At 28.5% G+C, this 25,039-nt stretch overlaps 1 protein-coding gene across 1 annotated transcript; it reads right to left on the reverse strand.

Moving 5' to 3' along the window:
* Nucleotides 1-1,723: 1,723 nt before the first annotated feature.
* On the reverse strand, nt 1,724-10,183 carry LCR5 (low-molecular-weight cysteine-rich 5). Its single transcript, XM_016341071.3, has 2 exons — nt 10,062-10,183; nt 1,724-2,177 (listed from the first exon to the last, which is right to left on the reverse strand). The coding sequence occupies exons 1-2, from the start codon at nt 10,111-10,113 to the stop codon at nt 1,834-1,836; spliced, it is 396 nt and encodes a 131-aa protein (XP_016196557.1). The 5' UTR covers nt 10,114-10,183; the 3' UTR covers nt 1,724-1,833.
* Between the last annotated feature and the right edge of the window lie 14,856 nt (nt 10,184-25,039).

Below are 25,039 nucleotides of genomic sequence, written 5' to 3' on the forward strand. Positions count from 1 at the left end.
TTGACACAAACTAAAAAAAGGTTTATGTGATAGAATGTATAAAATTACTAAAAGAAAAATGCTAGAGCATCATCTAGTATTTCTTTTACTAAAATATATGACTATTCATATTTCTACTTATTATTTTAAACTTATGAGATACGTAATTTCGTGATAAATTTATACATTAGATAAAGATAATTATTTAATTTTTATTTTGATTGTAAAATTGTAAAACTTTAATAAAATTATATTTGTCCCAAAATTATACCTAAGTACCCACTTGAATAGTACATGACAGTATGAAAGGATCATTTACCATTTCTTATTTTGGTGAGGTAGAAAAACTACAAAAGGACTCAAAATCTATAACAAGGGTATCAGCGGAACGAATTCGGTGCATGCCAAAAGGTGCTTTTAATAAAATTAACGCTGGGAGAGAGTACGTCTTTTTCAAGTTGTATTTTATTTATTATTTTTTATATAACACAATAAATAAATATAATATTATAATTCAATGATTAAATATAAAAGATAAATATAAAAAAGAAAAAAATAGCTAAAGTATTCCAATTCTTTTTATATATAAGTATATATTATCTTTTTTTTTTTTTGAAAAAATTTTCTTAGATTTAGGATAAATAAAATTTTAACATGAAAATAAGGAGGAAAAAGCTCTTTTTTTTAATTATGGAAAAAAAAAGAAGTGTGACCAAAGTTTTCTTAACTTTTCTCTATTTTATTCTGGAGTTTGGGCCTTTTTCCAAACAAACTTCTTTATGAGCCTTTAGCTTTTGTGGATTTTGGAGTCATTTTTGTAAATGATTTTAGATTTTTGGACTTTTGAGATTCTACTAAAAAAGGACTTTTGAGACTGCTTAAAACTCTTTGATTCAATTTATTCACATGTGTGCACATAATTTTTATCATCTTTGATTTACTTGTAATTCAATGGATTAAAGAAAGATTTGATTATTTTATTGATCTTATAATTTTATCAAATTTTTATATATTTTTAATTAAATTTTTATATTATTTTTAATTTTATAATTAGATCATTTTTAATGTAAAAAATATTAGAATTAACTAAATATTTTTTACAAATTAAAAATATTCATAATTAAAAACTTAACTATATCTTTGATCCGAGATATTTTGCGAGAAATATTCTATTAATTTAGAATTTTAAAATGTATATATAGACCGATCATAATTATATATGTCAGCAAATGTAAATAACTCAAAACGATGTGAGGCGGATGTTAGATGTCTCTCTCCTGTCCAATTTATTATTAACAGAAAATAATTGCCTAATATTAACAGAAAATAATTAGCTTTCTAATTGAATTATTGGTTTATCGCATAACACATAATAGTTAACTATCTTAAAATAGAAAAATTTGGGGCCAATAGTTTTTTGTAATTTTGGCCAATGATCAGTATAAATATTAAATTATTTTTAATAAATAAGTTTTATTAATTTATACATGTAGACAAATTCTAATAAATACTAATATAAGTTATTATATTAATTTATGTGTATAAAATTTAATAATTATAAATATAAACTATATATTTTATGTATATAAATTTTTATAATAATATTTACTAGTCAAATGTTGTTAAAAATCTCAATTGATGAGTATACACCTAGAGTTTTGTGTATGACTCTCTTCTTTTCTCATTGACATACTTTAGCTTTGGCAGAAAAAAAAAAAAAAAGAAAATATTATCAAACTCAACATAAATCATCATATATATATATATATATCAAATATGTTATCTCCAAAATAATAACGCGCTCTTTATTTTTATCACTAGTTTGAAGGCAAATGATTACTGTTGATAGCATAATTAATTAGGATTACAAAAGTAAGTGCAATCGCAAGACCATCTTTTCAACGTAGCACGGAAACCGCAAGTTCCCTCAGCACCCTTTCCAGGGTACTTTGCAGCACAGGCAAGGTCACACTTGGTGTTATCCGCACACCCTCTGTCTATGAAAAACGAATCTTGGCATTTCTTCAATGGCGGGCACTCGTAGTAACACCAGCAGCGGTTCCTAAAGCCTAGGCTAGGCCCACATATTCCCTCGCCGCCGGGATGTGCCGCCACGCACTTTTGGTTGCAGTCGCTTGTGCAATCCCCAAGAAGATCATCCTTGCATCGGTCACCATCCACCATAACCACAAGAATGCCTGCATACATGCATGTTACATTTTTTTTGTTAGGATTTAAATTCAAATCGTTATCTCATTATCAATTTTTGTTTTTCAAAAAATACTACGCACACACTAAAACCAAAACCGACTAAATCAGCTATTATATTTGTAAATAAATATATTTGTTATTCAAATTGAACAACCATGTGTTAATATTGTAAAATCGTGTGGGTAATTTTTTTTTTTAAATGTGCAAAAGGATAATTAGTTTTTCAAAAAGTTTGTATTAGATTTATAGATTTTTTTCAAAAAAAAAAAAACCAAGTACTTTAGAAAATTTTGTGATAGACTTATTATAAGTGATAAGTCTCTAAAAAAAACACCAATAAATCTTTGAAAATTTGTGACAATATATATCCTTGAAAAATGATAATATTGGATAAATTTTACTCTTGTGAGTCTTTTATTCTATTCCACTAATAAGAATACATCTATAAGTCAAATGCTGGAATTACACATAATTTATATTTTTTAAAAATTTTAAATTTTAAATTCTAATTTTTTTTTTAAAGATTTACATGATATTTTATTTTACCCTTACACAGGACCTATAAATCTATCAATAAATTATTCAGAAACATATTTGTCTTATTATTTGTTTTTAGTTCTACACAATATTAGTGAGACATTTTGTTGAACCAAAAATCTGGAATTTAAACTTGTCATTTCCACGGTTATAAGTCTTAGCCATAAACTTCACAGCCAACTGTTGTGATACTTTATTATATATTAAAATTAGTTTTAAGTCTAATTTATATATGAATTCAACTAAAATTTAAAAGTAACAGTTCTACCATGTCTTAATTAACGGGTTGATTATTTGATAACTATGTTTGAGCCATCAAAATTAAAGCTATTTCTTTAATATTTTAAAATTAATTTTTAGCGCATATGAGATATGTGTCTTTGGATGAATAATGGCACATTTTAAGTTCATATAATAATATTTGGGAAATTGCAATTGATGGGAATTGTGTATGCTAATCATGAACTCAAAAATGAAAGGAGAACATTGTGGATTATATGGCACATATAGAACTAATATTAAATTGCAAAATTATGTGACAAAAAACCTCTGTATGTAAATAATAGATCCATAAACTTAACGAGGAAGACGATAATGAACTTACATGATGCAGTGAGCAACAGGAGAGTGGCATAAACTGAGAAGTGGTTATTGACCATGTTTGCTTTCACGAATTCATACAAACACTAAAGTTGACTAAAAAATGGGTGCACGTTGCACCATTTATAGAAAAGAATATTGGGTTTAAAGTTTAAAGTAACGGTATATTTCGAGGAGTTAATAAAAATGCTAAATTTAGAACAACAAAATCATTTGAATTAGGAATTACAGATCAATGATTATTGAGGGTTGATGCAACATTTATTAAGAAATGATGAGCTTGTATTGCACAATAAGGATGTGAATTGAATTTGTGTTATTGATACAAGGATATATATCCATTAATCAATTATCTAATCAACCATTAGGGAAAAGTCTAGGCCATCAATTTTATTAAGTTTTGGCAGTATATAACCAGCAAAGAAAAGTGAGTCATTGATCAATTTCACATCATTAAAATCATCATTGATGGCTATTTAATGACTACAAATCATAAAAGTTGCTACCCCTAACACTCCTCATTATATATATTTACCTAATCAATCTGTTTGTACTTTTGATTGAGATTTCGAACTTGAGAGATCAAGAGAACGGAGATTCTAATTTGAGCGATATCTAAATCAGGCTGAGAGAAAAATCTCTAAAATATTTTGATGCTTAAATTAATAATACTCTTAAATATTTGGAGTGATTAGAATTATCTGTTTAAATTTTTCTTTTTTTTTTATTTTATTCTCTTTGTATTTGGAGTGATTAGAGTTATCTATTTAAATTTTTCTTTTTTTGTTTTATTCCCTTTTTAGGGTAACAATTTTCTAAATATTTACTGTCTTTATTGTATATTTTTAATAGCATAATTTGACAATTTTATGAATATATAATTTTATTAGTCTTTATATTATGTCCATTTATTAAAAACGTCGAATTCTCGTTTATTTATAATCATAAGTATTATTCTTGTCAAAAATACAATCATTATATATATTTTTTAGTGTCAACCATCACATATTTATATAGAATAAAATATACATTTTATCCATACAAATTTTAAAAATATCTCTAATATTTAATTTGTTTTAATTTTGTCATTAACGTTTTTAATAAGTTTTAATTTTACCTCTCAAATATTTTATGATCAACTTATGGTGCTAAAATTTGTATGCTATATTAATAAGTTTGTTAGGTGCAAAATTTTATATGTTATACTTAAAAAATTTGTGTACTATATTAATAAGTTATTGTATTCCTAAAAAAATTGTGTTACAAAAAATGTAGGAGAGAGAAATTTGGACCTCTGGCACACCAATCATTGGGTGCATTATTGAACCTGAAATTTGATAAAAAAAATTCGTCTAAAGTAACAATGTTAGTAAAATAGTAAAATGATGTTTTATTTCTTTTTTCTAAAATTAAGAATGTGACTCGAATTCAAAATTTTCAAGTGAGGATGAAAAAATTATACTTTTAAACGATGCTTTATTTAACTTTAAATTTATAATATTTATTATTTATTATTTATGAGTTTTACTATTTTAATTTAAAAATAATTAATAATATAAATTAACTCATTTTTTTAAGATAACTAAATAACTTTCGAAAAGTTGGATCCTAAAATTTCACCACTCACTAAGAGTGGCCTTTCCTAATATGATAGCCCTAGCTTTCCTTAACCTGGTGGTGACTACACCAACATCTCTAGGCACCACAGACCCCAACAATGCATAAGACCCTGCATTGGTGTTCAACTTATCCTTCAATAAAATGGGTATTCCATGCAAAGTAGAGAGAGACACATGTGGCTTATCCTTTTTTTCTGGGTCAACTATGTTAGCTAGGCTAGGTAATTGCATCTAAATTCACCTCAAACACACTTTCGAGATCCGTGTTAAGGGTTTGGATTCAATCTAAGTATCCTACTATAAAAATGAGTTTTAGCCATCAAATTTTAACTATTAATATTAAATTCTGATAAAAATAAATAAATGTGTCTTATATTTATCATAAAACATTATTATAATGACTAAAATTTAACATTTTACTACAAAAAATATTTTTTTTAGTTTTTGAATTCGAAATTTATATTCTTTTAATTCTTTTTTTTTTTGCGTACTCTCTAGTCTTACGTTGACATACTATAATCATCCTATCTTAAATAAATTTATTAATTTATAATATTATTTTTTAAATATTCTGATATTAACGTAAATTTATGAAATTAAATCCAGAAATATAAAAAATGAATTTAGTTAAAACAAAAAATTATAAAGATAAAGATAATTCTAATTTCTGAGTTAGTTATAAAGATAAAATTTATTTAGCTAAAATAATATAATTTGGATAAATAATAACAAAATTCAGTAATTTTTAAGTAAAAAAAGTTTTTAGTAAATTTTTTAACTAAAAATAAATTATTTTATCATTTATTAAATTTAAAAGAAATGAAGATAAATTAAAAAATAATTAATCTTTATTATACAGTTTAGTATTCACTATATATCTTTGTGAGTACTATACTCGTATTATATACATAATTATCTTTTTAAAAGTTATTTTGTAAAATTATAAATTAAATTTTTTATTTATACTATTATTTAATTAGTATATACCATTAATTAATTATTTTACAATTATTTTTAGTTATAAAAACATTAATACTAATTTATTTATGAGTAATTACTCATTTATATAAAAGTTCATAATTTTATTAAGAAACAGAATTTTGATTAGTAAAATTTTTTATAACAATTTTATGTGATAATTAATTTGTCTAACGAAATAAAATTTTAGTAACTGATTTAATAATTAAAATTTATAAACATTAAATTTTTTAGATAAAAATATTTACAAAATTGACTTAATGTATAAATCTTACTATATTGTTTCGTGCATAATAGGTAAATAATTAAATGATAATAAATTGTTTAAATTATGAACCGCATGACGTGAAAAATTATGAGGGTCGTATATTTATTAGAGTGGTTTTTCAGTTATTTAGTGTTAGAATAAAGCTCTACATCCAACCAAAATATATAACCAAGTCTTATTAAGTTGTTATAATAACTTCTCAAATCACACGACTCCTTTTCCTTCTCCTTCTCCTTCTTCCAAATTTGCATACGCAGGTTCTTCTTCGCTCCTCCTCCTCCTCCTTCTTTTTCTTTTCCTTTTTCATTATCGTCATCACCAATAATGCCAATATTTTGCCAACATCTTTATTAGTTCTGATTTTCTCTTATGCCATCATTAAATAATTTTGGTTTATTTCTTAGTTTATTTCTGATCATTTGTGTGTTAATTGAGGTTCACTTGATGCTGCTATTAAGTATTGACCAAATTTTTTATTATGTAAGTAATTTTTTAATTGTTTGTTCAAATCTGAATCGAATTCAAATCATTTGTGAATTGAGTTAGGTTCACTTGATACTACGTTTAAGTATTAACCAAATCTGTTATTCCTTAAGAAATTTGGTTCCTCTCTTAATTTAATTGAGTTCATTTGTATGTAGAAATGAATTGAAATGTACTTTTCTTGCTGATTGAATGTTTATTATTTTTTGTTCAAATCTGAACCGAATTTAATTCATTTGTGAATTGATTTCGGTTCACTTGATACTACTTTTAAGTATTCACCAAATCTATTATTCCTTAAGAAATGTGGTTCATCTCTTAGTTTAATTGAGTTTCTTTGCATGTAAAAATGAATTGAAATGTGCTTTTCTTGCTTATTGAATATTTATCACTTTTTGTTCAAATCTGAACCGAATTTGATTCATTTGTGAATTGAGTTAGGTTCACTTGATACTACTGTTGAGTATTCACTAAATCTAAACCAAATTCAGTTCATTTTTGGATCCAAATGAACCTCAATTAAAAGTAGAAAAAGAAAAAACGTAGCAACAACATCAATAATAAAATAATGACGATTGAGAAAAAACATGCGAAGAAGAAGAAATGCGAAAAAGAAGAAGGAGGAAGACGAAGAAGAAGAAGGAAGAGCATAAAGAAGAAGGAGAAGGAATGCGAAGACGAAGAAGGAGGATAGTGAAAAAGAAGAAGGAAGAACACGAAAATGAAGATGAAGACGAAGACGAAGATAAAGACGAAATGTGTGTACACGCTGGTGTAATGAAAATAGTTTTTGTTGAGTTTGAGCCTACTTGGTTGGACTTGGATACAAAAATATTTGATTGTGTAGTTGGACTGTTATTGTTATTATAACAAAAATGAAAGATAAAAATAATATAAGCTCAAATTTTAAATTTTAAATTTTAATCATATTTGACCATTAAAAAAAATAACTATTGTGTTAAAAATAAAATAATTTAAAGTATATTTAGTGGATAATAAACAGTAGAATAAAGAAAAATATTGTTAAGATTAAAAAAAAGATTAAGAGACTAACTAAACAACAATGACCAAACTGAATTTCAAGATTTGAAATTTTAAAGTGCTTTTGGCGGAAAGTTAAATCATGGAAAAAGTCCAACATAACTTCCCATGACTTCTATTCATATTGTCTTTTGACTCCTACGTTCTGCAGCATCTGAAAGTACTTTTTTAACTACAGTAATGAGCCTTATCATATGATACATCGTTCTCCAAACTCAAAATATCAACTTTTCTTTTCATGTTGGTGTTATTTGTTAATTTTTTTAGCAGATTTTCTCGTAAAGTAAAAATGTAATAACTCAAGAGTGGCCCTTTTAGTAGAATTATGATAACCATAGAATATCAACAATAATGAAGAATTTGTAGAAGGTTTGGATGAAATAAGTCTCAACCAAGATGATGCTGGATCTTTGGATATAGACATGACGAATGAGCATGATAGAGTGATAATAGAACAACCAACTGCACCTACCAGAAAAGATCATAATAACCCTTTAGTTGTGAATGTCAAAGTTATATGCAATTTTAATTTTTTTTAGGTAATTTTTTGAGTTTTAATATTTGGTTTGCTTCTTTTATTCAATTTTGTATTAGGTCATAGACACTTCTACGGAAAGAAATCACAACTCGCAAAATGACGGCAATTTAAGTTTGATATTTGAAAAAGATAAAATAGTCATGATGGAACTACTTGAAGGTCATGGACAAGGTCGAGATAATGGTGTGAACTTATTGGTACAATTTTTGGGTGTAATAGCCCATAGAGCAACGCTGTAAATTGGAAAGGTCTTTGGTACTGAAAATGTAGGCGTGTGCATAATTTTATTAGTGCTGTATGTTTGGTAGATTTTGACAAGTTTAAACATATTTTTGAGTTTGCAACCGGTGAAATCTCCAACAACATATCTCAACAACATGTGATAAATTTAGAGAAGCAGGTTGAAACTTTAGAGAAAAAGTTATGGATATGAAGAAACAAAATTCAACTTTTTGTTATTAAAATATGGTGATAAAGTACCTAGTCTATCCAGTGATATGCTAGACATTTAATTGGTGTATTTAATAAGTAATAGTTAAAATTTTAAATATATTTACTCTAAAAAATGTTAGACTTTTTTTATTTTTTATTGTATACAAGTTTAGACTTATTATTATTATTATTGTTATTATTATTATTATTATTATTATTAAAAAAATTTAAATATTAAATATTTAAAAAATTTAATTTTTGTTATTAATGTTATATATATAAATATAATTTTAATTTAATAAGATTATTTAATTAGTCACGGTCAAACTAAAACAAAGGCTACAAATTATAAAAAAACAAGTTAGCTACGGAAAATAGGTAGTAAATTAGTACAAATTAGTCACGGATTATATGTAAAAAACAGTGCGAGTTAGTCACGAAAATAGTGTGATTAAATAAGCCGACGTTAGCCATGAAAATAATTGTGGTTGAAAAATCCAACTTGCATAAATTAGTTACGAATAAAGTATAGTAAAATTATACTTTTCGATTTAATTATTCTTATTTAGCCACGTCATTACGCACGGACAATAATACACAAATTGTGACTTTTTAAAGGTCTTCACGATATTTAAAAATATGACTAATAATTTCAAAATTGTAACAAATTAAAAATATAACCTTTCGAATAATCACAAATATTATTTTGTGCCCAATGTATGATTGTTAACATTATCTTAGAATTTAGTCACGATTTTTTTGTGTGCGCTAAACCTCTTATTTGTTTTGTGGTGAATACACACGATTATACCAAAAAAAAAAAAAAAAAAAGACACATACGGTTATATTGAAAGCTTGGAGAAGGAAAGGATTAGGGTTGACAATCTCAACCACGACTCACCCTACTTTATCTTATATAGATCTCGCTCCATTACTATTTATTGGACATAATAAAAATTTACACCCTAACTCGCTCCTACAATTTCTATTCACTTTTGTAACTTTTAAAATCCAGCAGATAAAATAAAATTTTAAACTTCATAAAATTATGAACACTATCTAAACATAAATCAAATTAAAAACAAGGGTCATGCAATATCAAACAATATTTAAATAAAAAAGAAAAATGTAATATCTAGTCACTAAACAGATTTAACATAATAATAAAAAAGTTGCGACATTATAACAAATTATATACACACATCATGAAGTGAATACAACTAAAATCTAATCCATCCCACTCAAAAATCATCTTGATAAAAATTCACTCAAAACTGAATCGGATAGTTACCCACCTCTGCTAGGTAAGAGGTGGGTCGAATACTGCAAATATGAGTTGTGCTACCATGCATAAGAAGGATCAGAGTTAACTTACTTGATGTAGTGAAGAGAAGGAGAACGGTGTATTGGGAGAAGTGGTTCACCATGCTTCCACACAAATTCAGGATCACTCTTTATGAAAATGTGGGTTCATGCATTTGTTTAATTCCTTTTTACATTTATACATAGTATATATTTTGCTGTCTCTTTTACATTTATATATCAAAGAGAAAGAGAATTTATAGCATTAATTGCATATTAAATGAATTATTATACATAACTAGAAAATATATATATATAGGTGAGTTTTTTGGTGGTATAATTTTGGATGGCAAAAAATAACTATGTGTTGACCTTACAACATATGGTATGTATGGTAATTCATAGAAAAGTGTATTAAATGAGGAGTGTGATAAATGACAAACATTAATTGCAATGGCAAATATGAAAATTGTTCTTCAGAAGAGGAATTTTTGTGAGGTGGGCTATTGGAAGGGATTGAAAAAAAATTAGGGACAACTGAAAAAAAGGCTGGCCAATAATAGAAAAAAATGGTATTAAATAATTAAAATTATGTAATAAATAATTATATTCAACCATTTGTAATATTTTGAAGTTAATATAAATCGTAACAAATAATAAATAAAATCATATTTGTTATGGAAAAAAAATCTATCTATATATTATATTTTTTTTAACTTAAAAAAACGTAATTTATATTAAGAAATTAGAAAATTATGTAAATAAACATTATTTTGTCTTAATTTTATGTCAGTGATTATGAATTGGTGCCTTAATTTATGTAGAGTATTTTACTCAAATATTATTACTATAAAACAAAATATTTATATTATTAATATTATATATTATATAATTATAAATTTTAAATATTATAAAATAAAAATAGTTTCATTTATTTTACAATGATATTTATTTTAGAATTATAAACTATTTTAATATTTTTATTATTTGTGTAATACATTATAAGTACTATTTATCTTTTAATTTATTTAAGTTATAGCTATGTACGAATAAAATATTTTGTAAATAAATAACAAAATTAATATTTACCTACATTTAAGAGTATATTCAAGAATAAAATATACTAATAAATCATATTTTTGTCAATTTTTATTTTACTATTATAACACTTTTAACTTATACTTTAGAAGTATTTATAGTCATGTATTTAATTATTTTTTAAGATAGAATTTTTTATTTGTAGTTATTTTTTATTATTTTTATTTTTATCTCATTTGGTGTCAAATTTGTTATGAAATTAGAATATTTAATATTAAAAGTTTAAACATGTAAAATTATGCAAATTATATAAATTGAGGAAAGTATTGTTTAGCTTCTTCACCTACTCTGACATAATAAATTTACCATCTTTTCCTATGTCACTGTTGATTTTAGACAAAAAAGTTATATTTTTGGAGGATTTTAACGGATCTTGTTCTCACTGTTAGTTACATATCTCCTTCCACTTGTCAACTTATCCTCCAAACACGTCATTTAGCCGTCTTAGCCACCAAACATATTCATCCAGCACAGACGTCACCATATATATTATTAAAATCAAATCCATAATCAAAACAGTGAGTCTATTAAATTATTAAGTTAGTGATTCAATTGATGAGTTATTTATTAAATTGGTTCGATCATAATTAAATGATTATATAAAATTTTATTTTTTATTTTTATAATTAGTATGTTTTTTAATTTTGTATTTGTTTGGGTACTATTAAATTGACAGAAAAGATATTTTTTAATAAAAAAAGTTTTTTTTTTATTTTTTAATGTGTTTGAAAAATTTATAGCAGTAAAAGTAAAAGCACTAAAAAAATAAAAAAATATTTTTTTAAAAAAACTATAATTTACATTTTTTTTAAAAAATTAAAAAATAATTTTTATGTAATAAATAAATAAAAAATGCTTTTATTTTATTATTGTATCCAAACATAATTCATAAATAAAAAGATATTTTTGTATGAGATATCCAAACATAAAATTACTTTTACTTTTCTAAAAGATCTTTTAAAAATAGATAATTCAAAAAATATATTTTCTTAAAAACTCACCCAAACAAATTCTTTATCTTATATTAAAGAACTATTATTTTTAGATTTTTAAAACTCATTAAATAGTTTATATAAGTGTAATAACCCGTGCCATACATGTGATAAGATTAAAATTATAAGTTTAAATTATTTTATTAAAGTTAATCTAAATTGTAATAATTTAATTAATAAAAAAGTAACATGATATGCATTGTTCAATTTTTTTAAAAATGGTATTAAGTGTATTGTGTAACAACTCTAATTTTTTCACTAACCCGAACTTTTTTAAAAATAATATTTTAAAGCGATTAGTTTTATTTTGACGAGACGACTTCGAATCCTGAAATAAAATAAATAGTAATATAATTTTATTAATACATTATTTATTTATTTTACTTACTCTAGTTATAATGGAGCCTAGATATTATTATTATTATTATTATTATTATTATTATTATTATTATTATTAAGTCTGAGTTTTGCCAATATAAATAATTATTGGTATTTTATGATGAGTTTAAAATTGTTAATATTTCATCAAATATTTTTTATTCTTAAATTATTAATATTATTTATATTAATAACTCATATATATTTAATCTTATATATATTATTACTTGTGGTTTAATATATTTAATTTATAAAATTATTCGTTTAAAATATTTATAACTTGATCGGGTCACTTAACCGTTTCAGAATTTAACACCTAGCCACTAAATCACCATTAATCATTATCATTACCTTAGTTGTATTCACTTGGCCGAAGCCATTAAGATAATAGAAGAAAGAAAAATACAAACAGAAGCCATTCACTTTGATTCATGATTCATCCACCTAGGTTTTCATTCACATGGCTTATATACATATATAAAACCATAACACATGTCTCCTTCCTTTATTAACCAAAGGCACTTAATCATGAGTCATCATCTAATGCTATTATTCTTTGATTAGTTCTATTCATTGTGACCAAACGGATTAAGAAAGAAAAAAAAAAAAAAAAGGAAAAGAAAGAAAGCAAACGTAACACATAAACCCCCCTTAGACACATATCCCTTGTTCAATTAATCAATCATCCTCTAATCTTCTTTCTTCATCTCATAACTGAACTGAAATTACAAAAAAAAAAAAAAAAAAAGACCGAGAGTGCTTCTTGAGAGAACCGTAACTTCCCACGAATTTTTGGCTTCGATTTCTTATAATCTATAATTCTAATAAAAAATTTAATCCGATAAAAATGTTCGTATTTTTCTCTTTTACGTATTATTTTTATTCGGAAAAAATTGACAGAGACGTAACTCTTTTTTCCTTTGAGTTTAGTCAATTAGAATTCTAGGAGGCACAGACGATTTATGACATTTTTCTTTTTGGCAGCCCGATCAAAAAACTTCTCCAAAGCTTCGAGTATTTTAATTTCATACGAAAGTAGGGTTATAGTAAATCTTGCCAATTAAGTTATATTTGACAAGTGAAGTTGATGCTTGAACTAATTGTTAGAATTTGATTGAATTTGCTTGATTTTAATGTTGAACTTTTATCGAATCTTGGTGTTTTGGTAAGGGTGTGTTTCGGCCAGCCTTAAAACAGTGGAACTGTATTTTTGATGATGAAATTTGGGTTATTTTATTGTTTATTATCTATTATCGAGTAGAATTTGATGAGACTCAATGACTAAGTGATTATATAAAAGTTACGAAAAATTAGTAATCGAAAAACTAAAAAACGGAATTATATATCAAGTGGTTTTTTTTATGAATAACAAAGGGAGAGTTTCCTTTTTTTAGGGTAGAAAGAACAGCCAAGATTTTTTATGTTTTTAGTGAAAAATGTAAGTTTATAAAAAGATCAAGTTAAATTTATTATTGTATAAATTTTCAGGTATTTTGGATAATAAGTAAAGTTTAGGGGTAAAGTAGATATTTTATAAGAGTTCAGGATTATTTTTATAAATATAAAAATAAGTGAGGGTTCAAATATAATTTTATAAAATATTAAAGTTAAAAATAGAATATTAAAAAATTTGTGATTTAGAAAGTGATTTAATAAAAAGTTTAAAAATAACATTTTATAACTAAATTTTAAAAGAAGAATATAAATATTATTTTAAATTCTTATTTAAAATTATTCATTTATATTAAAATAAATTATTATTATAATTATTATTTATCAAAGATAATTTATATTGTGGAATGATAAGAAAGAAAAGAAGAAGAACAAAAAGTAAAAGAAAGAAAGATAATTAAAGAAATATCTACCACAGGAGAGCAGAGCACAGAAAATAAAAGGATGTATTAACTAAAGGGATCTCTGCCACAGGAGAGCAGAGGACAAAGATAAAGAAAAAGTTTTAAAAGACTGTCTATCACAGGAGAGCGGATGCGACCTTGTTTGGGCTTTAGTGCCGAATGTATAGTGTGGACGCCCATACACTGAGAACTATTTTCCAGATGTAAGCATATTACAATATATTTAAAAGTTACACTGTATTTGGCCTGGCCGTAAGACTTATATACACACTGTATGTATCTGGAAAGTCATACTTGGGACTCGTGCCTGGGTAATGTCGAGAGTGGGTAGAAACCGACACATGAGCTCATGGTCTGCGATAGGACTAGATATGAATAATCCTTGTTGCAAATTTACATTTTACATGATACAGTGAAATTATTTGTGATTGTCTACTTGTGTTTATGCATTCCTTAATGTTATTCTAAATTGTGATGATTAGATATTTCTTTGTGGCACTTGTATCTTTCGTTATGAATTAATTGAACTATGATAATCCTGATTTGACTAACTATTCTGACCCTATTAAGAACCCTCCGGTTCTTATCCTTTTCCTTCCTCCCCTTCAGATGGAGACCGGAGTTCTATTTTATGAGATGGACACTCCCTATATATATGAGGATATTGTACAGCATAGGTTTTATGTAGTAGATACAGAGATTAGGACCCAAAATGTACATTTTGCGTGACCACCCCTTCCGTCATCCGATTAACACTCTGCACTTTAACCCTGATATACCTTATGAGTTTCCGTTGTACTTGCTTCACCCGGATGCTCCGTTTCACCCGTTTCATGACGGGCCTGTACTTCATCAGCATCCCGATCAGCCTGTGGATCAGGTTGACCTTAAGCTTGAGCCTATGGAGGAGCATATACAAGAGCCTATACCGGAAGAGGATATCCCTGTAGAGTAGATCACAGTATCTTCATCTGAGCCGTCATTTGAGGAGCTGCTCACCACCTCCATTAGTGGACCGACGAATGTTGGTTTGACCAGTAGTACGAGTGTCAGGGCCTCTCCTGAGACTATTGAGATTTCTGATGATGAGGATGAGGATTGGTGCACAAAATTGTGATCACACTTTTCACAACTCCGCCCAACTAACCAGCAAGTGCACTGGGTCGTCCAAGTAATACCTTACGTGAGTAAGGGTCGATCCCACGGAAATTGTCAGCTTGAAGCAAGCTATGGTCATCTTGTAAATCTTAGTCAGGTGGATTCAAATGGTTATGAAGTTTTGATAATTAAAAGATAAATAAAACATAAAATAAAATAAAGATACTTATGTAATTCATTGGTGGGAATTTCAGATAAGCGTTTGGAGATGCTTTGTTGCTTCTGAACCTCTGCTTTCCTATTGTCTTCCTCCAATCATGCGTGCTCCCTTCCATGGCAAGCTGTATGATCCTCTCGGATGAAAAATACCAGGTACGATCTCTGCACGGCTAATCAATTGTCGGATTTCTCGTCTCGGATGAAAAATACCAGGTACAGCTACCGCACGGCTAATCATCTGTCGGTTCTCACTAGCGTCAGAATAGGATCTCTCTATCTTTTTGTACACTGTCACTGTGCCCAACATTCGCAAGTTTGAAGCTCGGCACAGTCATCCCTTCCCAGATCCTACTCGGAATACCACAGTCAAGGTTTAGACTTTCCAGATCTCAAGAATGCTGTTAATTGGTTCTAGCCTATACCACGAAGATTCTAATCTCACGGACTCGGTCCGTGTATTAGAGACCCAAGAGAATATACTCCGACTGTCATCCAATGACTACGTTGAACATCATGTAGACCGCTTGTGGTTGTCAGGCACGCGAATCTTGGCTAAGCGAGTAACAAAGATAGTGGGTGATTGTTACGGGTCACCCCTTCATTCTGACTTAACTGAATTAAGTACGAGATTATATCTTGGAGAAGAAGTAAGCTTGAATTGAAATAAAAACAATAGTACTTGCATTAATTCATGAGGAACAGCAGAGCTCCTCACCTTAATTTATGAGGTGTAGAAACTCCACTGTAGAAAATACATAAGAAAGAAAGGTCTAGGCATGGCCGAATGAACAGCCTCCAAACTTGAAATATGGCATAAGTTCCCTCGAATACAATAGTAAAAAGTGCTATTTATATTAAACTAGTTACTAGGGTTTACAGAAAATAAGTAACTAAGTGCAGATAGTGCAGAAATCCACTTCCGGAGCCCACTTGGTATGTGCTTGGGCCGAGCATTGAGCTTTACACATTCATAGGCCATTTCTAGAGCTAAACGCCAGCTTGGATGCCAGTTTGGGCGTTTAACTCCAGTTCTGGTCCTAGTTCTGGCGTTTTATGCTAGAAAAGGGTCTCTAGTGGGCATTTAGACGCCAGTTTGGGCCATCAAATCTCAGGCAAAGTATAGACTATTATATATTGCTGGAAATCCCAAGATGTCTACTTTCCAACGCAATTGAGAGCACATCAATTGGGATTCTGTAGCTCCAGAAAATCCACTTCGAGTGCAGGAGGGTCAGAATCCAACAGCATCTGCAGTCCTTTCTCAGCCTCTGAATAAGATTTTTGCTCAGGTCCCTCAATTTCAACCAGAAAATACCTGAAATCACAGAAAAACACACAAACTCATAGTAAACTCTAGAAATGTGATTTTTGCATAAAAATTAATAAAAATATAATAAAAAGTAACTAAAACATACTAAAAACTATGTAAAAACAATGCCAAAAAGGGTAGAAATTATCCGCTCCTCAAGGATCCTGAGGAGTGTTCAGACGTGATTGTGATTTCCTCTAACGATGATAGTTGATGCTTGGGAGCTGAGGATGTTGCCTTTTGGTAGTTATTTTTGTGTGTTAGCCTAGCTTTTGTGTTAGTCTCTCACTTTTGATTAGATTCGCTGAGAGAGTAGGGTGTATATAGTTGACTAGGCTAGTTTTGGGGGCCAGCTTAGGGACTTCCTACATGGACCAGGGCCTGAAATGTTGATTTTGTATATAGTAGCAAGATGTGAAGGGTTGTATGCTAACTTATGATATATATGACAATATCTTTATATGTATATATGATCTATGATATCAGTTATATTTATATATAGTATTGGCCTTGTGTATGTTTTACTTAATTTCTTATTGTGGCTTGTGTATGTTTAATTAGCTGCCCTCGCAAATCTTTTCATAAAGTAAAAGTTTTCCCAAAAATTTGATAGTGCGCTAATACGATTACAGGCTTAATAGTAAATAGTTAAAGTTTTGGGTAAGCAAGTTGGTGACACTCGGTTTTCAGTATGATCATGACATACTGGGAATTGGGTCGTTACATATTAACTCGAACAAAGTTATTAATCATTTTTGTTGATTTACTTTGTTCAATAAGTTAGACATATATACTCAATGTCAAATTAAATAGGCGAGTAACTCTTATACCCACCAACAGATGTTTGTATGTTGTTTTACTGTAAAATAAGAACATATTAAAGTCAACTCAAAATGAACAACAATAAATTATTGGAGATTTATAAATCACAAATTTTTCTAATAAACAGTAAATAATTTAAAATTACTAAAAAATAACTCAACACCGCCTTTGACGTCTGCAAAATATGTACTTGAAACAACAATATCTCAATATTAGTATATAAAATTCTATGATTAACGTAATTTTAGAATAGCTAATCAAGAGAATAAAATACTATAGATTTTTATGATAATTTTAATACCTTCAAACTATAAACACTACAAGAAAATCGTCGAGTACCGTTAGATTTACTGACGAAAAAATGGAAAAAATCCAATGGTAATCAAGTTACTGTCAGATTTACCGTCGGTGAAAATCAGACGGTATAAACCTCACTGGTAACTGTGTGGCGTCGAATTTTTTTGTCCGACGATAATTACCATTAGAATGAGTGACCGAATTTAATTGGCATAAAAAGGAATATGCTAGGCGTTACCATCGAAATTTTTTCGACGGTAATATTGGCATTAAAACATCTGGTTCCCACCATATTTACCGGCGGAATATGACGACGGTAATGCCAACGGAAAAGTTTATAAAAAAATTTTCTTAAAAATTTGATTTGGCTGTTACTGTCGGAATATTCCGCGGTAATTTCGACAAAAGCATCTTTTTTTAAAATTTATTTTAGTTATCTTTTGCCATCAATCTCTAATGTACCCTGATAATTAACAATTAAAATAGTCCTTTAAACCTGAATCCCTAGTAAGAAAAATATAAATTACAAATACAGACTGATGGTAACTAAAATATCTGAAACAATTTTAATTATATTACATTCACAGAACTATGTTTACATTCACTGAAATATATATTACAAATGTGCACAGTATCTTAAAGAAATACATATCACAGAACTATGTTTACATTAACCCTAATCAGATTCATCATCTTTTTTCTCTTCTTCTTCTGGTTCACTATCCTCCTCTTCCGAAGTAGTTTTCTGATTATCATCGAACTTGTCTTCCTCTTCTTCGTCGCCATCGATCACGTCTTTTTCTTAAAGATCGTTGTCCTTTGGTGGAAGTGCGTCGGCCTCTTGCAAGGTCAATGATGTCATCATCCATAATAGTAGACTTAAGGGTGATTGGCTCATCGGTATAAACTACCATTCTCGAAGAAATTGGGTCCTCAATCTGGTAAAGTTTCTGACCCTCTGTCCTATCATCAGACTCAATGTGGCCTCTTGACTTAGTCTTAACCACAATCACCCAACTAGACTTGCATGAACCTGGATAAGGAAAATAGTATACCTGTCGTGTATTTTACGGTAGATTAAAAGGATTGTAGTGCCTATATTTTCTAGTTATATTAACTCTAGTAATATCATAGTCCTTATACTTACGTGTTCTTTGTTGCGAATTTAGATCATACCATTCACATTTAAACACGCACACCTTGTACATAGTGCGACAAAAATACTGTAATTCAATTATATTGTCCAATACACCAAACCAATCAGAATGACTCCTGGCTGAATCCCCACGAATCCAAACGGGTAAGGTATGGAATCGATATCCATTAACAGGGGTAGCTTTGCCTTATTCATTGGGCCCTAACTGAGTACAACTAATTCCGAATCTGTTGTGTCAGTTAGCTGCACGCCGACATATTCTTTGAACCAACGTGAAAAATTATTCAATGAGGTATCAAGATTTGCCTCATGGAATAACCTATATGATAGAATAGGATAATAAAGTTTTAATTAGATTAAGAAGCTAGTATCTTACTAATTGTAATATTTACGAAGATTGTTAATTAATTTATTAATTAATTGTTCAACTTTTATCAGAATTTTATAGACCACCATAGTTATTGGGTTGGTATGCACCATAGGATGGATTGTGATCATAGTAGGATAGAGGAGGTTATTTATACCATGAAGATTGTTCTTGAATGTAAGCCTCCTCTATCAATTGATAATTCATTCTTTGGTGTAAACCGTCATTAAAATTGCCATGTTCTACAATATTTCCATAACTATACAACTCAAATCCACAAGATTGAGAATTTATAAGAAACGATAAACTCCTAACTAGTAGCAATGACAAGATCTTACAAGCAAAAATCAAGCTATTCACACTATTTACTTATTAACAATAGCCAATAACAAGCACACATTGCAATTCCGCAACAATGGCACAAAAAACTTAACGAGTGCTAAGTACCGGTTTAGAAATTCACAAGTTTTAAAGCTCAAATTCGTCATAGATATATTTCTAAACTGGAATTCAACACTGTTAAAGTTTAGTTAGAAAAGATCACAGTTCAAATCAATAACTGGGAGTTTAATCCCGAATCGTTCTCCCTTGGAATCACAATCGAGTGCATTATTATTGACTATGAAAAAATTGGGGGGTTTGATCACAATTAACGGGAATATAAATAGCAAGTTAAAAGCACAATTAAAGATTAAATGGCAAAGAGATTAAATTAACAGTAATCAAATCAATTAATTAGAGGAGAAGAAAGTAAATTTAAATGCTAAAAGATCTTGACAAGGGTTGAGGGTTAAGGATCACTATCTTTGTCACTAACCACAACATGATAATTACAACGAGCAAACTTAAAAAATCTATAAATTGATAAAAGTCAATTAGGCTTAATTAATCCTAATCCACAAGTTCTAAGTAACTTACTAATTGAAATTTATAAAAGATTATTAACATCTCTAAATTATCATCAACTTGGACATTAATAAGTCAAGTTGATCCAAGTTTCCAATTCAAGCCAAGAGTAAAAATATACTCTATAACTAGTTCAAATATTTTGTTAAACATCTAGAGTGCATAAATATAAAATTTTATAAATGGCAAGAATTAGTAAAATCTATAACTACATAATTCAAGAAAACAATAATATATATAACATCTCCAATAAGTAATAATAAAACATAAACATCAAATTCATTAAAAAAATAAAAAATTCAACGAGGGTTCATAAACTAAAAATAGCAAATTAGAGAAAGTAACTATAAATTTTAAGAAACGAGAGTAACAAAACAACAAATTATAAACTAACTAAAATTAAAAAAAATAAAAAATTTAAAAATAAGAGATAAATTCATAAGATATAGTTGTTGGAGGTCCTTGAAGAGTCCAAAACGTGGATACACATGCTTCATCAATCAAGACATGTGGGTTGACCTCGTGCACGCGAGATTCTTGTTCATGTGAGAAAATGCCGTTTAAACAGATGACGACAATAACTATTTTTGGTACTTTAACTTTTTGAAAGAAAAATGTAGATTGAAAAAGAAAGAGAAAGAGAGAAGGAATGGATGTGCGATGCCAACAATGATGATGGACAAGGAAGAAGTAGAGAAAGAGTCGGCGAACACAGGCGAAGGAAAGAGGGAGAAAGATGTATTGTGAAGGAAAGAATTAAGGAAAAGATTTAATGTGGAGGTGATGACGGTGGTAGCAACAATATAATGGTGTATAGAAAAAAAAAATATAGATGGCACATAGTTAGTAGGTAACAAGATGGTGACAAAGGTAATAGGTAGCAGATTTAAGAACAAAGGGAGTGTTTAAAAGAGAGACAAAAAAAGAGTTGGAGATGACCATAATAAAAATATTTTTACAAAATATATCTTAAAAAAATTATATTCTACTATTTACTAATCACTTATTTAAGAATTAAGATATTTTCAAAATACAACTAAGAGAGGCCAAAATTAATTTTCACTCAAAACAAAAAGAGCTTAAAGTACCTTTATTTCATAACAATAGCAAACTTTAATTATGGCCACATCTTAAGTGGTGTTGCACTCTTTTTTTCTTATTAAGATAATTATGGCTATACATATTGATGAGTGGATATTTTATACGCTTTTTGGCATCATTTTCATATAGTTTTTAGTATGTTTTGTTTAAGATTTATTAAGTTTTCATAGGTTTTAGTGCAAAATTCATATTTTTGGATTCTACTTTGAGTTTGTGTGTTTTTATGCAATTTTAGGTATTTTCTGGCTGAAATTGAGGAGTTGGAGTAAAAGTCTGATTCAGAGACAGAGAAAGTGCTGCAGATGCTGTCAGGATCTGACCTCCTTGCATTCGAAAAAGCTTTTCTGGAGCTACAGAAGTCCAAATGGAGCATTTTCAATGGCTATGGAAAGCTAACATCCAGGGATTTTCAGAAATATATAATCATCCATACTTTACTTCATAATTAAAGGTCTGAAACTGGCGTTCAACGCCAGCCTTCTACCTCAGTCCAGGCGTCCAACGCCCAGCAAGCAGTGGTCAGCGTCCATCGCCCATAAATGTGTCCCCAGCCAGCGTTCAATTCCCAAGAAGCATCCTAGCATGTGGAGACCACTCAATCTCAGCCCAAACACTCACCAAGTGGACCCCAGAAGTAGATTTTTGCACTACAAGCCTAAGCCTATCATATTTCTGTAATCCTTAGTCATTAGATTACTATATATAGGAGAAGATCACCCATGTTTAGGATCTTCTTCCACCTCTAGCATTTTTTACATGTTGATATTGTATTTTCTATCAGTATGAGTTTCTAAACCTCTTAGGTTGAGGGGAGGAGCTCTGCTGAGTTTTATGGGTTAATAAAGTATTACTGTTCTATCTCAATTCGTGTTTGATTCTCTATCCTAAGATGTACCTTCGTTCTTCATCATTATGAATGCATTGAAATGGCACAAGGTTATCTCATTCTATATGGGTTCAGAGTGAGTCTTTCATCGGACAATAATGAACCACTAGCTTGATTATACATTTCTTAGACGGCTAATTCACGACTTCGTTGGGGACTTCTCGAGACACCAGTTCAGCCGAGGTATGGAGAGATTAGAGACTTTATGGTAGAGGCTAGAACCAAAGGCACAGCATTCTCTAATCCGAAAGATTTGACCTTGTCTGTGGCGTTTTGAGTAGGATCACTAAGGGAAATGGACTGCAGGAGCTTCACCCTCAATCAGACTGGATCCGCACTAACCCTGGGATTCAAATCTGGAGGAGCATTGGCGACCTCTCAAGAAAGGTGTTGATCACATATAGCCTGCCATAGAAGAAATCATTCACAGTTGGCGTAGACAATGAAACCGAATTGTTCCAGAAGAACAAAGCATCTCCAAACCTTAACCATCTTCTTATCATTGCTTTTACTATCAACTGAGTAACGTTTTCTTTATTTTACTTTTATGCGCTTTAAACAAACAAATAACTTTTCTATCCTCCTGACTAAGATCTACAAGATAACCATATCTTGCTTCAAATTACAATCCTTGTGGGATCGACCCTGACTTACTCAGGTATTACTTGGACCACCAGTGCACTTGCTGGTTCAATTGTGCAAAGTGTAATTCCACGCACCAAGTTTTTGGTGTCGTTGCCGGGAATTTTCGAGTTTGAGCAAACTAACAGATTATTTTGTTGCTTAGATTAGGTATTGTTCTTAATGTTGCTTGAGTCTTTTAATTTCTTTTTTTCGAAAATCAAAAATAAAAAAATCAAAAATTTTTCAAAACCTTTTCTTTTCTTTATTAATCTTGATCTTTAGTTTGAGTCCTTGTTCTTGTTCTTGTTTGAGTCTTTTTCGAATTTCCTGAGGTTTTTTTTCAAAAAATTTCAAAAAATAGTGTCTTTTGCTTGAATCTCGTATCAATTTTTAAGTTTGGTGTCTTCTTGTGTTTTTTCTTTTAAAATTTTTGAAATTGGTATCTTTGGTTTTCAAAATTTCTAAGTTTGGTGTCCTTTGCATGTTCTTATTTTCTTTTAATTCTGAGTTTTGTTCTTGGTGTTCTTCTTGATCTTCAAAGTGTTTTTGTTTTTCTTTTTGTTTTGATCTTAAAATTTTTAAGTTTGGTATCTCTTTGTGTTTTTCTTTGCAATTTTCGAATTCTAGGTGTCTTAGATCTAAAAATTTTAAGTTTGGTGTCTTTTTGTTGTTTTTCTCTTTCTTCATTAAATTAAAAAAAATATATTTTCTATCTTTTTCCTTTAATTTTCGAAAATTACAACAACTTTTTCAAATTTTAATTTCAAGATCATTATCTTATCTTATTTTAGTTTTAAATTTCAAATTCAAATCTTTTCAAAATCAAATCTTTTCAAAAATCATATCTTTTTCAAATTACTATCTTATCTTTCTATCTTTCTTTAAAATTAAAAAATCTTATCTTATCTTATTTCAAAATTCAAATTTTAAAATTCAATATCAAAATTCAAAATTTAAAATTTAAAATTTCAAAATTCATAATCAATTCTTTATCAAAAATCAAATTTCAAATCTTATCTCTTTCAAATCTTTTTCAAATCTTTTCAAAATCTTATCTTATCTTTTCTGATTTCGAATTTTAAATTCAAATCTTTTCTAATCTTCTATCTTATCTTGTTTTCAAATCTTTCTTAATTAGTTACTTGTTTTCTCTTTCTTCTTTTTCAAAACTTCCTAACTAATTCTTCTCTCTTCTAATTTTCGAAAATATCTTCTCTCTTTCTCTATCATCCTTTTAAAAAGGTTTAATTACTCTATTGGTCCTTATAGTTTTACCAAATTTTTAATTAGGTCCCTATACTTTTTTTTCTTTCAATTTGGTCCCTATATTTCTTTAATTTTGTAATTAAGTCCTTCCTAGTGTAAAAAATATTAGAATTAACTGAATATTTCTTAGCAAATTGAAGGTATTTATAATTAAAAATTTAATTAAATCTTTAACCGCATATATTTTGGTAAAAATATTATGTTAATTTTAACATTTTTAACATGAAAAGGACGTAATTACAAAATTAAAAGCAGTGTAGGGACCCAATTGAAAGGAAAAAAAGTATAGGGACCTAATTAAAAATTTGGTGAAACTATAGGGACCAACAGAGTAATTAAACCTTTTAAAAATTCATTAATTAATTTTCAAACCTTTTTAGTCAATTAGCTTTAATTTTCGAATTTAATTAATAAATAAAATAAAAACAAAAATATTTTCTCTTTTTACTTCTAAATTCTTCTCTCCTCATAGCCGAATTCTTCCTCTCTTCTTTCTATCATCATTCTTCTTTCTTCTTTACATCTCACAGGGAGTCCTCTGTTCTTGAACATAGAGCTCTCATTCTTCTTCTTTCTTATTTATGACTAATAATAGAGGTAAAGAGCCCTCTCTTTAAACTTGATCCTGAACCTGAGAAAACTCTAAGGAGGCGTTCACAATAAGCTAAAGTGCAAC

Source organism: Arachis ipaensis, chromosome B4 (genome assembly GCF_059453495.1).
Source record: "Arachis ipaensis isolate K30076 ecotype BB chromosome B4, ASM5945349v1, whole genome shotgun sequence".
Classification (NCBI taxonomy): domain Eukaryota; kingdom Viridiplantae; phylum Streptophyta; class Magnoliopsida; order Fabales; family Fabaceae; genus Arachis; species Arachis ipaensis.